The sequence below is a fragment of the Podarcis gaigeae genome, assembly GCF_964106915.1.
Source record: "Podarcis gaigeae genome assembly, chromosome: 2".
Lineage (NCBI taxonomy): Eukaryota > Metazoa > Chordata > Lepidosauria > Squamata > Lacertidae > Podarcis > Podarcis gaigeae.
In genome coordinates, this window is record NC_139679.1 from 123180256 (window position 1) to 123201246 (window position 20991).

Below are 20991 nucleotides of genomic sequence, written 5' to 3' on the forward strand. Positions count from 1 at the left end.
AGAAAGCAAAATGTCACAGAGAGGAATCTGAATTTTCCCCCTCAAAGTATAAATGTGTTTTATTCTGGATTGCTTTATTTCATGTTTTAATGTGTTGCAAGCAGATTTGAGTTTTTTTACTTTAAGATATAAAGTGGTATAGAATTATTTTTTTCTTTTCTAAAAAATGCTTTATTGGACTTAAACAAAGTAAAAAAAACATACATTCATGTCCATTGTTTACAAAGAAAATGAAATTAAGAGTAAACTATATTTTCTGACAAAGAAAATATTCGTAATATACATATGACTTCCCGCCGTCTCCATACTTCATTTAACCAGTGTGGTGTAGTGGTTAAGAGCGGTAGTCTCGTAATCTGGGGAACCGGGTTCGTGTCTCCGCTCCTCCACATGCAGCTGCTGGGTGACCTTGAACTAGTCAAAACTTCCCTGAAGTCTCTCAGCCCCACGCTGAGAGGGAAAGGAGAATGTTAACCACTTTGAGACTCCTTTGGGTAGTGATAAAACGGGATATCAAATCCAAACTCTTCTTCTTCACCATTACTGACTTACAGTATTGCAAAAACATATCCACTTGTATAATAAAATATTATTTCTCCTTTTTCTTACTTAAAACAGCTACAGATGTTATTCAAAAGCTGTAACCGATTTCAAGCTGCAACAACTTTTCTTAAGATATCTTCTTAAAACTTCCCATTTTGAAATACCGTATTTTTCGCTCGATAACACGCACCTGACCATAACACGCACATGTTTTTAGAGAAGGAAAACAAGAAAAAAAATCTGAATGAAACAGTGGACGTATCATTTTTGTGCTTCATGCTGTGGCCACAGACATGTGATTTGACGGTGAGTTTGGGGTAGCCGAATGCAAAAATCCTGAGGTTTCATGTGGATCCATGCTTTGTAACCACGTTTTTGTACCACTGCAGCCCCAGGCAACAGTGGGTGCCTGATTTTCTTGGTGCAGGCTGTAGCCATGGACATGCTATGTGATCTGTTGGTGAATCTGGGGTGACCCAATGCAAAGATCCTGAGGATCCATGTGGATCCGTGCTTTGTAACCACGTTTTAAGTGGGGAGGGAAGGAAAAACATAGAAGGGACAAGGAGCACGAGAGGGGTGTGCGGAGAAGCAGCTGGCTAAGAATGCAAGAGAGAATATTGGCAATTGAAATACAAATCCAAGGAGAAAAGTTTCTGACAGTTGGCATATATGCACCAAATGAAGGGAAGGCAGAATTTTATAAGAAATTGCATGAGACATTGATGGACTACCTGGATTATAAGGTGATCCTTTTAGGAGATATGAACGGCGTTGTTTCTACATATATGGACAAAGCACAAAGACAGGTAATCTCTAAGGATGGGAGAATACCTAAGACTTTCTTCGAAATGGCCAATAACATGGACTTGATAGACATTTGGAGATTAAGAAACCCTCTCGAGAGGGGACATTCTTTTCAGAGTCCCAGATGACATGGACAAGAATAGATCAAATATGGATTACTAGTGGAATGGCTTCAATGATAAAAAAAAGTGGAAATCTGCCCAAAGACACGCTCCGACCATAACGCGGTAAAGATGGAAATGAAGGTAAGAACAGCTTGTTCCTTTAGATGGAGAATGAATGACACCCTTTTTAGAGATCCAGAAGTTTACAAAAAGGCCCAAAAAACCTTGAAGGACTATTTTGAGATAAATCTGAGGACAGAAGTGGAGAAAAGAGTGATCTGGGACGCAAGCAAGGCCGTGATGCGAGGTTTCCTAATACAGCAGAATTCCTTAAAAAAGAGGAAACAAAATGAGAAGAAAGATAAGATTTTGGAAAAAATAAAAGAAGGTGAAAAGAAATTGAGGTCTAAACCAAAGTCTCATGAGATTTTGAGAGAAATTAAGTTTTATCAGATGCAATATATGGAACTGATGAATCAGGAGATAGAATGGAAGATAAAGCAAATGAGACAAAGGACATTTGAATCAGCAGACAAATGTGGGAAACTCCTATCATGGCAATTGAAGAAGAGACAGAAATTGAACACTGTTACAAGCTTGGAGGTGGATGGAAAGAACATTTCTAAGCCAAATGAGATTAGCAACTGCTTCCAGAGTTATTTCAGAAGACTTTATGCACAAGGGCCAGAAAATGAAGGAGAAATAGAAGATTTCCTTAAGAAATATGGATTACAAAAATTTTCGCAACAGAGTGTGCAGACTTTGAATGAGAAAATAACTGAGCAAGAAATAGAGGGTGCCATTCAGAATATGAAACTAGGGAAATCTCCAGGACCAGATGGACTAACCTCCAGATACTACAAAGCGTTAAAGGAATGGTTAATACAGCCGCTTAAGGAGGTTTGTAATGAAATATTAGAGGGGAGGAAGGCACCTGAATCGTGGAAAGAAGCTTTTATTACACTTATACCAAAGACTGAGGTTGATAAAAAACAGATCAAGAACTACCGCCCTATATCTTTATTGAATGTGGATTACAAAATATTTGCAGACATTTTGGCAAAAAGATTGAAGAAAGTGTTGGTGGAGGAGATTCATAAGGACCAGGCAGGCTTTCTCCCGGGTAGACACCTATCGGATAATGTAAGGAACATAATTGACATAATAGAAATGCTGACAGTTAATAGCAATACAAAGGCAGTTTTAATTTTTGTGGACGCGGAGAAAGCCTTTGACAATATTTCTTGGAATTTTATGAAGAAGAATCTCCATGGGATGGGGGTAGGCCAAAGATTTGAAAATGGTATAGGTGCAATATATTCGGAACAAAAGGCAAAATTAATTGTAAATAATGTGGTTACGAATGAACTTCTTATAGAAAAAGGGACACGGCAGGGATGCCCAATCTCCCCGTTACTTTTTATATTAGTCCTGGAGGTCTTATTAAACATGATAAGGGGAGACCAGCTGGTGAAAGGGGTTCAGGTCGGAGCCAGAGAGTACAAACTGAAGGCTTTTGCAGATGATTTAGTTTTGACCCTACAGGAGCCAGATACTAGTACAAAAAGAGTTTTAGAATTAATTCGAGTTTTTGGTCAGGTTGCAGGATTTAAGTTGAACAAACAAAAAAACAAGGTTTTGGAAAAAAAATTAACAAATGTGGAAAGAGAGAGGTTTCAAGAGGAAACTGGACTAATTATGGTAAAAAAAGTGAAATATCTGGGAATTAATATGACATCTAAAAATGTGAATTTATTTAAAGACAATTATGATAAATGCTGGACTGAGATTAAGAAAGATCTAGAAATATGGTCGAACCTGAAGCTTACCTTGCTAGGACGAATTGCAGTGATTAAAATGAATGTATTGCCTAGAATGTTATTTTTGTTTCAGACATTACAAATTGTAGATAAACTGAATTGTTTCAAGAAGTGGCAGAAAGATATATCTAAATTTGTCTGGCAGGGCAAAAAGCCCAGAATAAACTTTAAGATACTTACTGATTCAAAAGAAAGAGGGGGATTTGCCCTGCCAGACTTAAGACTGTACTATGAATCAGCAGCTTTCTGCTGGTTGAAAGACTGGCTACTACTTGAAAATGCAGACATTCTGGATTTGGAAGGTTTTAATAACATGTTTGGTTGGCATGCATATATCTGGTATGGCAAGGCTAAAGTGCATAAGGGTTTCAAAAACCATATTGTTAGGAAAGCACTGTATAATGTTTGGACTCGGTATAAGGATTTGTTGGAAAACAAAACTCCCAGGTGGTTATCACCAATGGAGGCTAAAGAGGTGAAGAAACTTAATACGAGAACTAATTGGCCAAAATATTCTGAGATTTTAGAAATAGAAAGTGGCGAACTTAAATTACAGAGCTTTGAGAAGATAAAGTCCAAGGTACGAGATTGGCTCCATTATTATCAAATAATGGAGGCCTTTAAACAAGACAGGAAAATTGGGTTCCAGGTGGAAAAATCGAAATTAGAGACTGAACTGTTAGAATCCAATACTAAGAACCTATCAAAGATGTATAACTTGCTGTTGAAGTGGAATACAATTGACGAAACTGTTAAATCAGCAATGGTTAGATGGGCACAGGACTTAGGACATGATATTATGTTTGCTGATTGGGAACAGTTGTGGACCACAGGTATAAAATTTACGGCTTGTAATGCCTTAAGAGAAAACATTATGAAAATGATTTATAGGTGGTACATGACCCCAGTCAAGCTTGCTAAGATTTATCATTTGCCCAATAATAAATGCTGGAAATGTAATGAAACTGAAGGAGCCTTCTATCACCTTTGGTGGACCTGCCCGAAGATTAAAGCATTCTGGGAAATGATTTATAATGAAATTAAGAAAGTACTTAAATGTACTTTTCATAAGAAACCAGAGGCATTTCTTTTGGGTATGGTGGGCCAACTGGTGCCAAGGAGGGACAGGATCTTTTTCATGTACGCCACAACGGCAGCAAGGATTGTACTAGCAAAATATTGGAAGACACAAGAGCTACCCACGCTGGAAGAATGGCAGACGAAAGTGATCGATTTTATGGGACTGGCAGAAATGACTGGCAGAATCCGTGACCAGGAGAAAGAAACTGTGGAGGAAGATTGGAAGAAGTTTAAAGTATATCTTAAAAACCGCTATAAAATTGAGGAGTGTTAAAGTGTGAAGGGAAAGGAAGATGTTAATTACAGCTATATTTATTCTTTTTGTTTTAATGCGATTTTGAAAAGGGGAATAAGTTAAATCTTAATTGGCTAAAAAAGTTGCTGAAAAATTGTAAAACTAGGATGCAAAAAGGGGAAGGTATGGGGAAGTCCGTGAAAAGAGGCTTACGAAAACGAGGTTAAGAAAGTAAAATTTATGTTTTTGTTTGTGTCTGTTGTTGTTGTTTGTATTGTTTGGTGTTGTTTTGTTGACAAAATTGGAAAACCAATAAAAAATTATTTTTAAAAAAAAAGAATGCAAGAGAGGGGTTTAAAGGGGGAGGAAAGGAAGGCAAAAGTCCCCCCCCCCAAGCCAGCCCTCTCTCTCTCTCCTGCATGTTTTCCGCTGCCTACGAGTCCCTAGACGCAGCAGCACCAGCACCGGAGCACGGAGACGAATTAGAGGGAAGGATGCTCTGCTTGCCTGGAGGGGAGGGGATTTGCCTGCTCTTTGTTCCATTTGAGCAAATACAGTAAGGAAACAGAAGTGGGTGGACAGTAAGACCCTGAGGCAGAATGCAGGAAAGCAGCAGCCTCCTCTCCTCCATGATGGTGCGATATGATTTTTGCCTGATTTTTGCCCTGTACTTGGGACAGTCAGCTCCAGGGACCACACATTCACTCAATAACACGCACAGACATTTCCCCTTACTTTTTTGGAGAAAAAATCTGTGTGTTATAGAGGGGAAAATACGGTAAATACTTGTTTTGAATTATCTTTTATTTTTTCGGTTGGTTTGGCTACCTCTTCATATGAGACCAATTCTTGTAACCATTCTAACCTGGAAGGAACTTTATCACTCTTCCAATTTGTCGCTATTAGGACTCTAGCGGCAACAGTGGTGTATAAAAAGACCTCTCTTACATTTCTAGGAATATCGGCGCCTGTGATAAAAAGGCTTCTGGTTTTTTTGTGAAACAAACATTTAACATTTTTTAAAGTTCTATATAGATGTCATGTGGGCCAAAATGGCGTCCAGCACTCTTCTTAGCTGCGTCACTGGCTGTCCGTGCCAGTAAAAAACTCTTGCAGCTTCCTTAGCGCTCTTAGCAGAGTTTACACAGCGGGGAAAGCTGTTGCTTTTTGTGGGTAATAATTCAAACTGCAAGCAGGCTTTCCTCTTATCTCCAATAGCCTTTAATGAGTAGAATAACGACATAAATCAGCCTGGCGAATTGGCTGCCATCCCTCCGCTTTCTCTGTCAAAAAGCGAAAGAAGACACACAGAGAAACACTCCCCTATGTGAACATAGCCACGCCTCAGAATGTGAGACGTCACTCAGAACTGTTTAACCCTGTAAGTTCTGATTCTCCTCACACCCCCTCTCGTCTCGCATCCTGAGGGAAACTGTGAGCACACATCTACAGACCTCTTTGAGTTCAACTCCTGTCCCATTGCCTCTTGCCCCTTCCTGGCTTCTATCTCTCTCTTTTTTTATATAATTTTTTATTGAGTTTTCACATTTTATATAGACATAACAAACACACAAAAACACAAACATGTAGAATTTCAAATTCTTACTTTCATAACCACATTCTCTGACTTCCCCGCGTCCCCCCTTCATGCTCCTTAGTTCCAATAGTTAGTTCAGCAAGTTCTTAAAATTATCCAATTTTAACTTATACAGGGCCATTATAATCATTACATCCTTTCCAAAGGTCGACCTAAGTTCCCTTCCAACAATTTCTCAATTATCATATTAATTGGTAAGCATAATAAGACATTAAAAATCATAACCTTATCAAAGAACCCTTACCCCCCCCTTTCCAGGTTTCGATCCCCCCAAAAGATGTCCATAATATCAGTTCTTAGCCTGGATTTCTCACATCCGAGGCCTTCAAGTCTCTATCAGTCCCTCTTCGTCGGTTTTGTTGGTATTCTTTTATGTTGGCCACCAGGTCTCGAAGGAGCTCTATCCCAATAAGGTCAGTGAATCTTCCAACCAGCCCTCCATATTCGCCTCAGAATGTGAGACGTCACTCAGAACTGTTTAACCCTGTAAGTTCTGATTCTCCTCACACCCCCTCTCATCTCGCATCCTGAGGGAAACTGTGAGCACACATCTACAGACCTCTTTGAGTTCAACTCCTGTCCCATTGCCTCTTGCCCCTTCCTGGCTCCTATCTCAGGCAACTGTTGAACTTTCTCGAAACTCTCAGGTTCACACTGTGCGAAACCAACCCACGCGCTGGTGACCTGAAACCTCTCAGGTGGTACCCCCTTCGTGGAGCGTGCGGAACATCTGAGCACTATCTCAGGTGCTCCCTCTGACCCACCGGGGCCAGCAAGTGTTTCACTGGTACCAGAAGACTCCCCCTCTGACTTACTGCATCTTCGGGCCTTCTGAACTTTGCTAACGGGAGATGAAGGCTCACTCTAAGGCTCTCTTTTAACAACCTGTGGAGATGCCCAATCCTGTTCTTGACCCTGGTCAGCGACCTGGTCCTCATCAACAGGTTCAGCTTCTGACTCTCCCTCCTCATCAGAATCAAGCAGACATTCTGAGAGAACGTCAGAATTCGTATGGATCCTTGACCAACCATTCTGTTAACAGAACTCAGGATTTCTGCTGACTAGAATCCTGGACTGATCACCATCTGGATATGCAAACCTCCACCCCTTTGTCCCAGGCTCGTACCCACAAAAGATCATTTTCCTCGGGTCACCTTTCTTCCGTTGAACCTTTGGCACAAGCACCCACACTTCACAACCAAAGACACAGAAGAAATGCACCTGCGGCTTCTTTCCGTGGAGCAAGAAATACGGGGTGTCACCTACCACTGAATTGTAGGACCTGTTCATCGTGAAATTGGCCGTCTTCACCGCCTCCCCCCAAAAACTCTGAGGCAAACCAGAGTCAAACAGTAAAGCGCCAGCTGCTTCAGCTAGTGCCTTGCTCCTGCACTCCGCCACACCAATTTCCTGAGGAGAGGTGGCAACCGTCAACCTATGACGTATTCCCTTCTGGCGGAAGAAACTCTGCAGAGCAGACCCAGTGAACTCTGCGCCTCTGTCACTCTGAAAACTCTGCATCTTGGTGGAAAACTGTAGTTCCACTGCCGCAACCCAATCTTTGATCAGTTGCACTGCCTCGCTTTTGCATTTCAGCGAGAAGACCCACCCGTTCTGGGTAAAATCATCTGTCAGCGTCAGTGCAAATCTGGCCCCGCCCAGACTCTCTGGCATGGGCCCAAAAAGGTCTGTGTGCACAAGCTCAAAAGGCTTTGTGGTTACCCTCTCCAATCTGGGATAACTGCACCCTTTTACCTTTGCTCTTCTGCATGCCCTACAATCTAGGAATCTATCACATGCTTTTATCTTGCAACCTACAGTGCACTGGGACAACTTCTGGATACCTTCCCAACAGCCATGTGACATTCTCCTGTGCCACAAGTGAGCACATGAATCATGAGTGGGAACGTTTGCACACTTCGCCTGTGCTTCCTCAGCATCCTCCTCACCCTCCAGAGGTGTCTCCAGAACAAAGGTTGTTCTGACAAGCAACACTGACGAGTTGTCTCCCACCCCTGGAAATAGAACAGACATTATTTTCAAAGTAAACCTTGTACCCCTCCTGTAAAAGACAAGATACAGATAAAAGTCAATATTTCATTCCAGGCACAATGTAGACCTCCAACTCCGCCTGCAAAAAAGAAACAAACACATTTCCAACAGTGGTTATATGTCTCAGTGACCCATCAGCAAAAATGACTGTCTTCCCAGTTGAAACAGCCCTGCAGTTCCGCATTTCATCACTAGGTGGCGCTGGCATCAGTTGACGACTCGCTCCTGAGTCAATGACCCAACGCAGCACACTCTCCTCACTGGAGTTGTCCTCTAGCGTTGCCATGGAGGCTAGATAAGAACCGTCCTCCACACTTCCTGTGTCACGTACTCCCTGCGCATTCCCACGCTGGCCCCCTCTCCTGGACTGGCGGCCATGGACACCTGGCTGACTGCCATGGGACGCGACCTTGGAGACATCCTGCTCAGCCTCTCTGGCTCTCCATGGACAGGATCAACGCAAATGTTAAAACAGCGCTGAGTGGAAAAAAACTGAACTGGGCCTCCAGCTGGCCTGGCCCCCCCTCTGCAACCGGATGGGCTCTCTGTGCCAGCTCTACCCCCTCTGAAACGGCGTTCCTCCTCGTCACACACAGTGGAAAACTTTACAAACTTGCTTTTGGTTTTCACTGCCCCCCCCCCGACTTTGTCTGTAGCTCTCCTTGAGGCTGTGACTTCAGGGACATGACCAACAGCCCTCTGGGCTCCCGGCTTTCTACCAGCCCTGGTCTCTTGCTGAGCTTTTACACAGACTTCTCAGCACCTCCCAGGCAGCCTGAGCCGACTCAACGCCCTCCAAGTGGGACAACAGCGAAGCGTCCATGCTTTCTTTCAACATGCAGAACTCCCTTTGCATTCTCTGCTTGCTATCCTCCAGCAAAGCAGCCTCAAAAACTGCTGCGTCATTCCCAGCAGCAAGTAGTGGGGGGAGTGCCGGCTCCTTCTGGGCTATACTCCAGAGCCCTGTGGCCAAAAACCAACCCCTCACTCTTCTAACCCAGATATCCCAGGACTGGGTTGTGAGCTTTTCAAACGGGACGGAATATGACTCCTGGCCGTCTGCCATCTTCTCCCCCGGGGCTCAGCCTACTCACGTAACAGCAGCTCCTCCGGGCCCCGGTTCAGCAGATCAGATCCTCCCCAGCGACCTCCTCTGCCTCAAACGCTAGGCACAGCTCCAACTGGCTCCAGCTCAGCTCAGCTGGCTTCCCCCACACGCAGGCACAACCTGGCAACAGCTTCCAAACCTTTGCTGACCCCCCATAACCTGTGGGCCAAAATGGCGTCCAGCACTCTTCTTAGCTGCGTCACTGGCTGTCCGTGCCGGTAAAAACCTCTTCCAGCTTCCTTAACTCTCTTAGCAGAGTTTACACAGCGGGGAAAGCTGTTGCTTTGTGTGGGTAATTCAAACTGCAAGCAGGCTTTCCTCCTCCTCCTTCCCAGTCAAGAAGAAGGGTTTGGACTTGATATCCCACCTTTCACTCCCCTTAAGGAATCTCAAAGCAGCTAACAATCTCCTTTCCCTTCCTCCCCCACAACAAACACTCTGTGAGGTGAGTGGGGCTGAGAGACTTCAGAGAAGGGTGACTAGCCCAAGGTCACCCAGCAGCTGCATATGGAGGAGCAGAGACGCGAAGCCGGTTCACCAGATTACAAGTCCAACGCTTTTATTAATAGTTGTTTTCACACACAAAATCAGTGTGATACCTTGGTTTACAAACTTAATCTGTTCAGGAAGTCCATTCTTAAACCCTGGCGTTCTTAAACCAAGGCGTGCTTTCCCAAAGAAAGGAATGGAAAATGGATTAATCCATTCCAGACAATGAAAAACAACCACTAAAACAGCAATTTAACATGATTTTTACTATCTAACAAGACCACTGATCCATAAAAGGAAGGCAATAATCAATGTACTGTACAATAAAATAAATAAGACAGTATTGTATTGTTTCTGCAGTGACACAATCAGCCAGTAGCCGAACTGGGTTGCCACAGTCAAAAGTCAGTACCATAAAACAAAGAACAAGACACAGTAAAACTAAAAAAAAGCCACACAAACAAAAAAATAGCAAAGACAAAAGCTCCAAATATTACCTCTGTGTTGTGTGGGTGCTCCGGACTCAACGGCCAACAGACTCAACAGGAAGCCTCTGATTAGCAGCGGGGGACGCAATTTACAAACGGAACACACTCAACAGGAAGCAGAACATGTTCTGTTTCCAAGGCAAAGTTCATAAACCCAAACACCTACTTACAGGTTTGTAGCATTCTTATTCCAAGTTGTTCATAAAATAAGTTGTCCATAAACTAAGCTGCTCTTAAACCAAGGTACCACTGTAGCTGGCACTGGGAATCTGATTAACCCACATATTGTGAAAAACATCCATGGTCCTGATTCAGTCCACAAGTGACAGCACCGAACCTCTTAGTGGATTGTCATGCTAGTCTGCCTTTGAGGTTCATTTGTTCTAGAGAAGTAAACAAAATAAAGTGAATGTGTTTCCACACTGCCCCATCCCAAAAGGGTAAACTCTGGCATTCTGGAATTCTATGTAAAAGAATGAACATCGAATGAATGTTCACTAAGTTTCTCACGTTGACGGAAACTCTTTCCACACTCCAATCATTCAAAGTTTCACCCCCGTGTGAGTATGTTTATGTAAAGTAAGGTGTGTCCTCCGACGGAAACTCTTTCCACACTCCATACATTTAAATGGTTTCTCCCCTGTGTGGGTTCGATGATGAATATTAAGGGTGCAACTTTCGCTGAACCTCTTTCCACACTCCATACATTTAAATGGTTTCTCCCCTGTGTGGGTTCGATGATGAATATTAAGGGTGCAACTTTCGCTGAACCTCTTTCCACACTCCATACATTTAAAGGGTTTCTCCCCTGTGTGAGTATGTTTATGTAAAGTAAGCTGTGCACTCTGATGGAAACTCTTTCCACACTCCATACTTTTCTCCCCTGTGTGAGTTCTCTGATGTTTACGAAGTTTATCGCGTCTACTGTAGCTCTTTCCACACTCCAAGCATTTAAAGTGTTTCACCCCTGTGTGAGTTTGCTGGTGTGTTCTAAGGGCTCCACTGTGACTGAAGCTCTTTCCATAGATTTAAATGGTTTCTCCCATGTGAGTTCTCTGATGTTCACTAAGTCTATGTCGCCGACTGAAGCTCTTTCCACACTCCAAGCATTTAAAGTCTTTCACCCCTGTGTGAGTATGTTTATGTATGTAAAGGTGTGCACTCTGACGGAAACTCTTTCCACATTCCATACATTTAAATGGTTTAACCCCTGTATGAGTTCGTTGATGTATAGTAAACTGGACACTCTGACCAAAGCTCTTTCCACACTCCATACATTTAAATGGTTTAACCCCTGTGTGAGTTTGCTGATGTGAAGTAAGTGAGCTGCTATAACGAAAACTCTTTCCACACTCCATACATTTAAGTGGTTTCTCTCCTGTGTGAGTTCGTTGATGTTCTGCATGTGTTCGACTATCAGTGGAACTCTTTCCACATTCCAAACATTTAAATGGTTTCTCCCCCGTGTGAGTTCGCCGATGTGAAGTGAGGTGTGTCTTTCGTCTGAACCACTTTCCACACTCTAGACATTCAAATGGTTTCTCCCCTGTGTGAGTTCTCTGATGTACACGAAGTGAACTAATTTGATGGAAGCTATTTCCACACTCCATACATGTGAATGGCTTTTCCCCTGTGTGAATTAGTTGATGTTTTCTAAGTGTTCCCCTGTCACGGAAGCTCTTTTTACACTCCATACATTTAAATGGTTTCTCCCCTGTGTGGATGTAATGATGTAAAGAAAGGCCTGCATTTTGTCTGAAGCTCTTTCCACACTCCATACATTTAAATGGTTTCTCCCCTGTGTGACTTCGATGATGCATATGAAGGGTCCAACTTTCGCTGAAGCTCTTTCCACACTCCATACATTTAAATGGTTTCTCTCCTGTGTGAGTCCGTTGATGTCTTTTAAGTTTTCCACTCTCACTGAAGCACTTCCCACACTCCACACATTCATATTGCTTTTCCCCTGTATGAATTCGCTGATGTAGTTTAAGAACGTCACTACGACTATAACTCTTACCGCATTCCATACATTTAAATGGTCTTTCCCCCGTGTGAGTTCGTTGATGATTTGAAAGCGTCACCCTCTGACAGAAGCTCTTTCCACACTCATTACACTGAAATGGTTTTTCCCCCGTGTGAGTTTGTTGATGGTTTGTAAGGTTTCCACCATCAATAAAGCTCATTCCACGTTCTGCAGAGTTCTGTCGATTGTCTGCACCACCTGCTTTGGAGGAAAAGGGAGAAATGATTTTAGGGTTTCAAGGAGCATCTTTGTATGAAGGGTGATATATAAATTACATACATAATTATAACTGTCTAGAAAAAAATAAGTGTTTCAAATAAATAAATAAATAAATACTCTATAATTACTGAAAGCATTTCCACAACACCTTTTACCCATATTTCTGTATTAGTCTAGGTAATCATCATCATGTAAAATCAAAACATGTAAAATCAAAACTCTGTGAGAGGAAAAAGGTTTCTGGCTCCTCTATGAAAGCAGATTCCAGAAACAAAGAGGAGCATGGGAAAAGGCCTCTCTGCTTCCTTCTTCCTGCCTTTTCTCTCCTCTCCATCTTTTCCCCTTGCCAATGTGTTTCCCTCCTCCTGTCTCTTTCCACCCCTGCGCCCATATCTTATCCCCTGCAACTCACCAGATCTCTCTGAGGGCCCTGGGAGGGAATGCTCAACAGTTTTGGAGAGGGATGCAGGAGGCAGCCTGACCAAGTCAACCATCCATCTTCCTCCTTCCATAAATAAAGTAGAGATGAAATAGACTTTTCTGACTATCTTCTTTCTCCTGCTGGTATGCAAGGGGGAAGGGGGTGTGCACCTTTCATGCAGGGAGGTGTCGCCTATCAAGATCTTCCTGGTCTGCCGGGATGCCAACCAGGGTAGGTCACTGGCAAACAGGCCCCTGGAGCCTGGGAGAGGGGCCAACCTCTCCTGAGGGGGCTAGTTTTCCAACAATATCTTACTCCCTGCAACTCACCAGATCTCTCTGAGGGCCCTAGGAGGGAATGCTCAACAGTTTTGGAGAGGGATGCAGGAGGCAGTCTGACCAAGTCAACCGTCCATCTTCCTCCTTCCATCCTCGCTAGCTTTGCAGGATCAGACTCTTTCAACCTTCCTGAGGAGCTCCCAAGCGAAAACAAGCTGCAGGTTCCTGAGGGATGAAGAAACAAAGGGAGCCTCACATTTAGCTGTTGAAGGATAAGTATATCACTGTTTCCATGGTGAAAGAGGGTGCCTTCCTCCTGAAACCCACCATGCAAGAAAAATAGGTCCTGCTCCAATGTGGAATAAATGCATAAAAATGAATCCTTAGCTGAATCAAAGGATTCTCCCTAAACTCCTTTCCGTGTTAGAGGGTGCAATTAAGACTAAGAAACAGGGTGTTGTCTGTGAAAGAATGTGTTCAAGGCCCATGCTGACCCTGAGAGTGATAGATTTATAGTTTAGAGGTGACTCGAGATCACAAGGAGAAATTGCAGGTGATAGTTTAAGAACTAGTACGCATGTTTCATGAACACACACCCCTAATGGAGAAATGAAAAGAAAACCCAGCTGCCTATATGGCTGGGACAAATAATAATAATAGGGATATTACAATTTATCTAGGAGACCGTTGTAAGCAGATGAAAACATTAGAAGGATTTTAACTGCACTTGTAAGGTATTAAAGATTATGGATAACTTGGATGAACAGAAAAATATGGACAATGGACTTATATGCAGTTGTAGATGGTAATATTAGGACCAACGGAGGGGATGGGGGGAAGCCACAAGATTCAGGGTAATCTTCGTTTATGGATTTGTAATTTATTTATTTTTTTTGTAATAAATAAAAAAAATTGTTTAAAAAAATCCAGATTTTTTTTTTTTTTAAGAACCTTGCCCAAGAAGGGGAGATTAGCACCTAAGCCAGCAGTCCTGCAGTGGAAATAGCACCTAAAATTCAAAAGCCTGGGGAAAGGTTTTCCTCTTCACCATCTATTGACCCATCTCTGGAACTCACCAGATGTCTCTGAGTGTCCTGGGAGAAAACGCCCAGAGGTTTTGGGGAGGGATGCAGGAGGCAGTCTGATAAGGTCAACTGTCCATCTTCCTCCTTCCATCCTTGCTAGGTTTGCAGGTTCAGCCGCTTTGGTCCTTCCTGAGGAGCTCAGAAGATGCAGGTTCCTGGGAGGGAGGGAGGGAGGGAGGGAGAAGCAAAGGGAGCCTCAGAGGCCCTGCAGGGATTCTCCTGCCCAGAACATTCTGCTGCCCCTAGAAGAGCCCCAAAGGGGTTCCCCCCTTCCCAACAGGAGCCCCATTTTTAAGGTTTTTTTGAGTGATACTAATTCAATCTGCCCTCTCCCCATGGGGGCTTCCTTATGAGTAAATCTGCACAGGTCTGCTCTGCATATTCCTCCTCTTCTGTGACACCTAGAAACATGTACCAGGTGAATACTTTGGAGAAGACTGCTCCACTCCCTTCCTCCAGCCAGGGCTTTCTTGACTTTTGTGGGGGGGGGGTCATTTCCCCCTCCAGTCCCATCCATTCATTTCTCCTCCACACACAACCCCCTGGAACTCAGCACACCTTTCCTAGCCTCAGATGGCAATGATGATGATCAGATCCAGCCTCTTTCAAAATATTTGGCAGACCTTAAAGTTTAAACAAGTTTTTTTGGGGGGGAGAAGCCAAGGCAGCCCCAGACCCCTGCAGAGATTTCCCTCCCTAAGAGGCACCCCAGCAACTCCACCTACAGGAAAAGAAGGGTGACTTCCTCCTGAACCCCAGCAGAGTTATGCCTGAAAGAGGATCTTCTTCACTCCATTAAAAAACACTCCTTTCCTTCGGACTTCATTTTTTTTCTGCCATCTTGGAAATCTTGCCTCTGGAGATTTCCCTGCCAGTGCTCAAGATGGAGCTCTTTCTCCCAAAGGACACGTCTCTCTCTTGTTGTAGCCTCACAAGAACTGCTTGCTGCTTGCTGCCTGCTGCCCAAGAAGACTCCCCTGAGTGAGTGCTTGAGGGCCCTGCTCTTGCCACTTGCCATCTGGCCTGGGGCGGGGCCTGAAGCCTCATAAGGACTGCGTGGTGCTTGCTGCCTGCTGCCCAGGAGGACTCCCCTGAGTGAGTGCCTGAGGGCCCTGCTCTTGCCACTTACCATCTGGCCTGGGGCGGGGCCTGAAGCCTCATAAGGACTGCGTGGTGCTTGCTGCCTGCTGCCCAGGAGGACTCCCCTGAGTGAGTGCCTGAGGGCCCTGCTCTTGCCACTTACCATCTGGCCTGGGGCGGGGCCTGAAGCCTCACAAGGACTGCTTGCTGCCTGCTGCCCAGGAGGACTCCCCTGAGTGAGTGCTTGAGGGCCCTGCTCTTGCCACTTACCATCTGGCCTGGGGCGGGGCCTGAAGCCTCATAAGGACTGCGTGCTGCTTGCTGCCTGCTGCCTAGGAGGACTCCCCTGAGTGAGTGCTTGAGGGCCCTGCTCTTGCCACTTACCATCTGGCCTGGGGCGGGGCCTGAAGCCTCATAAGGACTGCGTGCTGCTTGCTGCCTGCTGCCCAGGAGGACTCCCCTGAGTGAGTGCCTGAGGGCCCTGCTCTTGCCACTTACCATCTGGCCTGGGGCGGGGCCTGAAGCCTCACAAGGACTGCTTGCTGCCTGCTGCCTGCTGCCCAGGAAGACTCTCCTGTGTGAGTGCCTGGGGGCCCTGCTCCTTCCTGCCACTTACCATCTGGCCCAGGGCGGGACCTGACAGGCCTCACTAGGACAGTTGTTGTTACTGCCGGGGGGGGGGGCACAGAGTGTTTTTAAAATGTTTTTTTTAAAAAATTATTTTGGATTTTTTGTATGTGGGGGGGTGGGGGTGGGATGGATGTTTGGTTGGGTTTGGGGAATTTTTTATTTTATTTTGATGTTTTTGTAATTTTTACATTTTTGTGTGTGTATTGTTTTATTGGTTTTGTTTGTTTGTTTAAGGTGTTATTTTGTTCTTAGGGGGAGGGGTCAGGGCTGCCGGGGAGTGGGCCCCAGCCCACAAAATGGCTGGGGCATGTTCCACAGGGGGGATGCACTGGGACAACCGATCTCAGTGATCACGGGTAGGAGGAGGAGTTACGCTAAGACTAGACCATGTCATTACAGAGGGGGCAGGTTTAGTTGTTATCTGAGGACTATTCCTGCCTCCGGGTCTGGTCCTGACCGGATGGATACTAGAATCAGCAATGGATACCCACATGACCTGAAGGTGCTGCTGTGCAATGCCAGGTCAATGATTCATAAGACCACTGCCATCCATGACTTGATCATGGATGAAGGACTTGACCTGGCATGTGTAACAGAGACTTGGTTGGATGAAGCAGATGGGCCTGTCCTTGCCGCTGCTTGTCCACCAGGTTTCTCTTATGCACAGCAACCCAGGTCATGTGGGCGGGGAGGGGGGGTTGCAGTGATTTTTAGAAAGTCATTAGTTTGCACCAGGCGTCCTATTGGGAAGACCCAGTTTTCCGAGTGCATGTTCTGGAAGTTGGGCAATAGGGGCAGTACAGGATTCCTTTTGGTATACCGACCTCCCCGCTGCACCAAGGATTCCCTGCCCGAGCTGCTTCAGGTCGTGGCGGATGTTCTCCTGGAGACACCTAGCTTGGTCGTCCTAGGGGATTTTAACATCCATGCCGACACGACCTTACAAGGGGCCGCTCGGGACTTCGTGGAAAGCATGGCCTCCATGGGGCTGTCCCTGAATAAGTCTGGCCCAACCCATAGCCGCGGACATGCCTTGGACCTGGTGTTTACCTCTACGGATGTTGGTGATCTGACACTAAGTAAAAGTGAAATGAAAGAAGTGCCATGGTCAGATCACTTCCTGGTGCAACTGGACTTCTCTGCGACCCATCCCCTCTGCAGGGAGGTGGGACCGGTTTGGATGGTCCGCCCCCGCCACTTAATGGATCCAAATGGTTTCCAGAGAGTGGTAGGGGATGCTTTATCCCATGTTGATGGCCTTTCAGCTGATTCCCTGGTGGCCCACTGGAATGTAGAGTTAACCAGGGCTATTGACTGTTTGGCTCCGAAGCGCCCTCTCCGATTGCATGGAGCCCGGACAGCCCCGTGGTTTTCCACGGATCTGAGGGCAATGAAACAATCGTTGAGACGGCTAGAGTGCCGGTGGCGGATAACTCATTCTGAATCTGACTGGACACAGGTTAGAGCTCAACGTCGAGCCTACCAAGTGGCGATAGTGACGGCGAAGAAGAATTTCTTCACTGCCTCTATTGCATCTGCAGAAAACAGCAGCAGGAGACTTTTTCAGGTGGTTCACAATTTAGCGGAACCACCTGCAACATCGGGGCCCAGTACAGGCCACATGTTCTCCTGCAATGATTTTGCAAAGTTTTTTGCAGATAAAATCGCTCAGGTTCGGGAAGAAGTAGACTCCACCATGGGAGCAGGGCCGGGGCGGGAGAGTGCTAGAGTTCTGTCTAGTCAAGTTGAGTGGGATCAATTCCAATCTGTTACCTCCGAGGATGTGGACAGGCTGCTTGGACGAGTGAAACCAACTACCTGTCTCCTGGATCCTTGCCCATCCTGGCTTATAAAAGCTAGCCGGGAAGGACTGGGCAATGGGCTTCGTGGGGTGGTGAATGCTTCCCTCCGTGAGGGAGCCTTCCCAGACCCGCTGAAAGAGGCGGTTATTAAACCGCTTCTTAAAAAACCATCTTTAGATGCGGCCACGATGGCCAACTATCGTCCAGTCTCAAACCTTCCATTCTTGGGCAAGGTGATTGAGCGAGCGGTTGCCGAACAACGCCTGGAAGAAGCGGACCATTTGGATCCCTTCTAGTCGGGATTCAGGCCTCATCATGGGACTGAAACTGCCTTGGTCGCACTGGTTGATGATCTCCGGCGGGCTAGGGACAAAGGTGAGAGCTGTTTCCTAGTTCTGCTGGATCTCTCAGCGGTGTTTGATACCATTGACCATAACATCCTTCTAGACCGTCTTGAGGGGCTGGGAGCTGGGGGCACTGTCATACAGTGGTTCCGCTCCTTTCTCCTGGGCCGTGTTCAGAAAGTGGTGGGGGGGGGATGAGTGTTCAGACCCCTGGGCTCTCACTTGTGGGGTGCCTCAGGGTTCTGTCCTCTCCCCCATGCTTTTCAACATTTACATGCAGCCGCTGGGAGAGTTCATCAGGAGGTTTGGGCTGGGTGTTCATCAGTATGCGGATGATACCCAGCTCTACCTCTCTTTTAAATCAGAACCAGTGAAGGCGGTGAAGGTCATGTGTGAGTGTCTGGAGGCGGTTGGAGGATGGATGGCGGCTAACAGATTGAGGTTGAATCCTGACAAGATAGAAGTACTGTTTTGGGGGGGACAGGAGGCGGGCAGGTGTGGAGGATTCCCTGGTCCTGAATGGGGTAACTGTGCCCCTGAAGGACCAGGTGCACAGCCTGGGAGTCATTTTGGACTCACAGCTGTCCATGGAGGCACAGGTCAAATCTGTGTCCAGGGCAGCTGTTTACCAGCTCCATTTGGTACATAGGCTGAGACCCTATCTGCCTGCGAACTGTCTCACCAGAGTGGTGCATGCTCTGGTTATCTCCCGCTTGGACTACTGCAATGCACTCTACGTGGGGATACCTTTGAAGGTGACTCGGAAATTACAACAAATCAAGAATGCGGCAGCTAGACTGGTGACTGGGGGCAGCCGCCGAGACCATATAACACCGGTCTTGAAAGACCTACATTAGCTCTCAGTACAATTCCGAGCACAATTCAAAGTGTTGGTGCTGACCTTTAAAGCCCTAAACGGCCTCGGTCCAGTATACCTGAAGGAGCGTCTCCACCCCCATCATTCTGCCCGGATGCTGAGGTCCAGCGCCGAGGTCCTTCTGGCAGTTCCCTCATTGCGAGAAGCAAAGCTACAGGGAACCAGGCAGAGGGCCTTCTCGGTAGTGGTGCCCGCCCTGTGGAACGCCCTTCCAGCAGATGTCAAAGCGATAAACAACTACCTGACATTCAGAAGACATCTTAAGGCAGCCCTGTTCAGGGAAGTTTTTAACGTGTGATATTTTACTGTATTTTTGGTTTCTATGGAAGCCGCCCAGAGTGGCTGGGGAGGCCCAGCCAGATGGGCAGGGTATAAATAATAAATTATTATTATTATTGTTATTATTATTATTATTATTATTATAAACAAAATCTGCCCTTTTCCCTATTAGTAGGAGAAAATAACAGAGCCCAACCAGAGAATATTGAGAAGCAAAGCAGCTAGTAAGCCTGATCTTTATTGATCTGTTGCAACAGGGTCCTCATTCATCACGCACAGGACAGGAGAAACCCAGAACAATGGCGTGCAAGGCCTTATATAGACATTTTGAAATTGCCACCCTGTAGCTCAAGACCACCATCCCAGATAAATCAAACCTACATCACAGAAAAGGCGGTCTAAAACAGAAATTTGAATGTTGCTTTTCTCCTGTCCTTTATCTCCTGTCTGGCAGGTTACTTGATTGGATACCCTGGGGAGCCTGGCCAGTCTTTTGTACTGATAAATATTTAGTAATGATAAATACTTAGTTCCTGAGTCAGGTCACAGGCTCACCCTGTTCAAACACAGACATACCCTTAAGATAGGATTTGTGAAGGAAAGGAGAACGGGGAGGCTTTTCTATTTTTCTTTAACCTTGCAGGGAAAACATTTGCTCAATTGGGGACAGTTTGGGAATCAAAAATGGTTCCAGGTTATGAACATTTAACATATATCTAAGACCTCAAAATTTCTATCACACACTCTCTCTACCCTAGGGGTGCAAACTTGAATTAAATATTGGGGGGGTGGCAGCAAGCCTTGCTCCATATAATATCACATGATACAATGCACAGACAACCCCCAGGCCCCTCAAGTGTTTTACTGTGGGGGCCAAACCCCTCCCGGCCCCATGGAGTTGGCTACAATGCTCCACCCTCCAAAACCATAGAACTGTGGAAATGGAAGGGACCCCAAGGGTCATCTAGTCCAACCCCCAGCAATGCAGGGGTCGCAAGGAAAGCATCGCCCAAGATGGAGGCCCACCCTCTTTCCCCACTTGGAGCCCCCTCTTCTCAAGGGGCGCCCACTTCCGAGCCCCCCCAAACAACCCACTCCCCCCCCCGGGGGTCATGGGTGGGTGGGGTGTGCTGGGACCTCAGAGGCCTTGGGAACCATGGCTTCCCTTCCCCCCACCCACCCAGGGGATCCTCCCATTCATCTCTCAGCCCCCCAACAGCCTCCTCTGCACCCCACCCCCCGTCGCCCCACAGCCTCCCCTTCGCCCAAAGGACTCACCGCCACAGAGGCCTCCAAGACAAGCCGAAAGAGGAGGAGAGGCGGAAGGACGGAGAGAGGGGGCCTTTTCCAGGCCGCTCTAGGCAACCGGGCTCTCTCGCTCTCCTTAACCCTTACGTGGCCTCGCCTCTCAGAGATTCCTGCCCAGGGAAAAAGCTGGCGAGGCACCGAGAGGGATCGCGATCGCGCCGTGAAATCCCGACAGATTCAGGACATGACTCGGCAGGGCTCGGCTAGGCTTCCAGGCTGGGAAAGGGACATCCTTAGAGGCGAACTCCTAGGGAGCCACAAGCGGGTTGGGCTGGATGACCCTTGTGGAGCCCCTTGAACCTCTCCTATTCCCCGATTC

The 20991-nt window shown here is 46.2% G+C and overlaps 2 protein-coding genes across 2 annotated transcripts in view; both read right to left on the reverse strand.

Moving 5' to 3' along the window:
• Window positions 1–20696, reverse strand: part of LOC310837393 (uncharacterized protein) — a 56200-nt gene extending 35504 nt beyond the window's left edge. The window contains exons 1-2 of the mRNA XM_083723936.1: window positions 20643–20696; window positions 14344–14507 (exon numbers count right to left, since the gene is read on the reverse strand). Coding sequence (XP_083580062.1) covers window positions 14344–14443 — 100 coding nt within the window. The 5' untranslated portion in view covers window positions 14444–14507; window positions 20643–20696. The remainder of the gene's footprint in view (window positions 1–14343; window positions 14508–20642) is intronic.
• LOC310839546 (uncharacterized protein) lies at window positions 11352–13074 on the reverse strand (the record flags this gene model as incomplete). Its single annotated transcript, XM_083728183.1, has 2 exons — window positions 12981–13074; window positions 11352–12547 (listed from the first exon to the last, which is right to left on the reverse strand). Exons 1-2 carry the CDS (start codon window positions 13060–13062, stop codon window positions 11352–11354), a joined length of 1278 nt encoding a protein of 425 aa, XP_083584309.1. The 5' UTR covers window positions 13063–13074.
• Window positions 20697–20991: the final 295 nt, after the last annotated feature.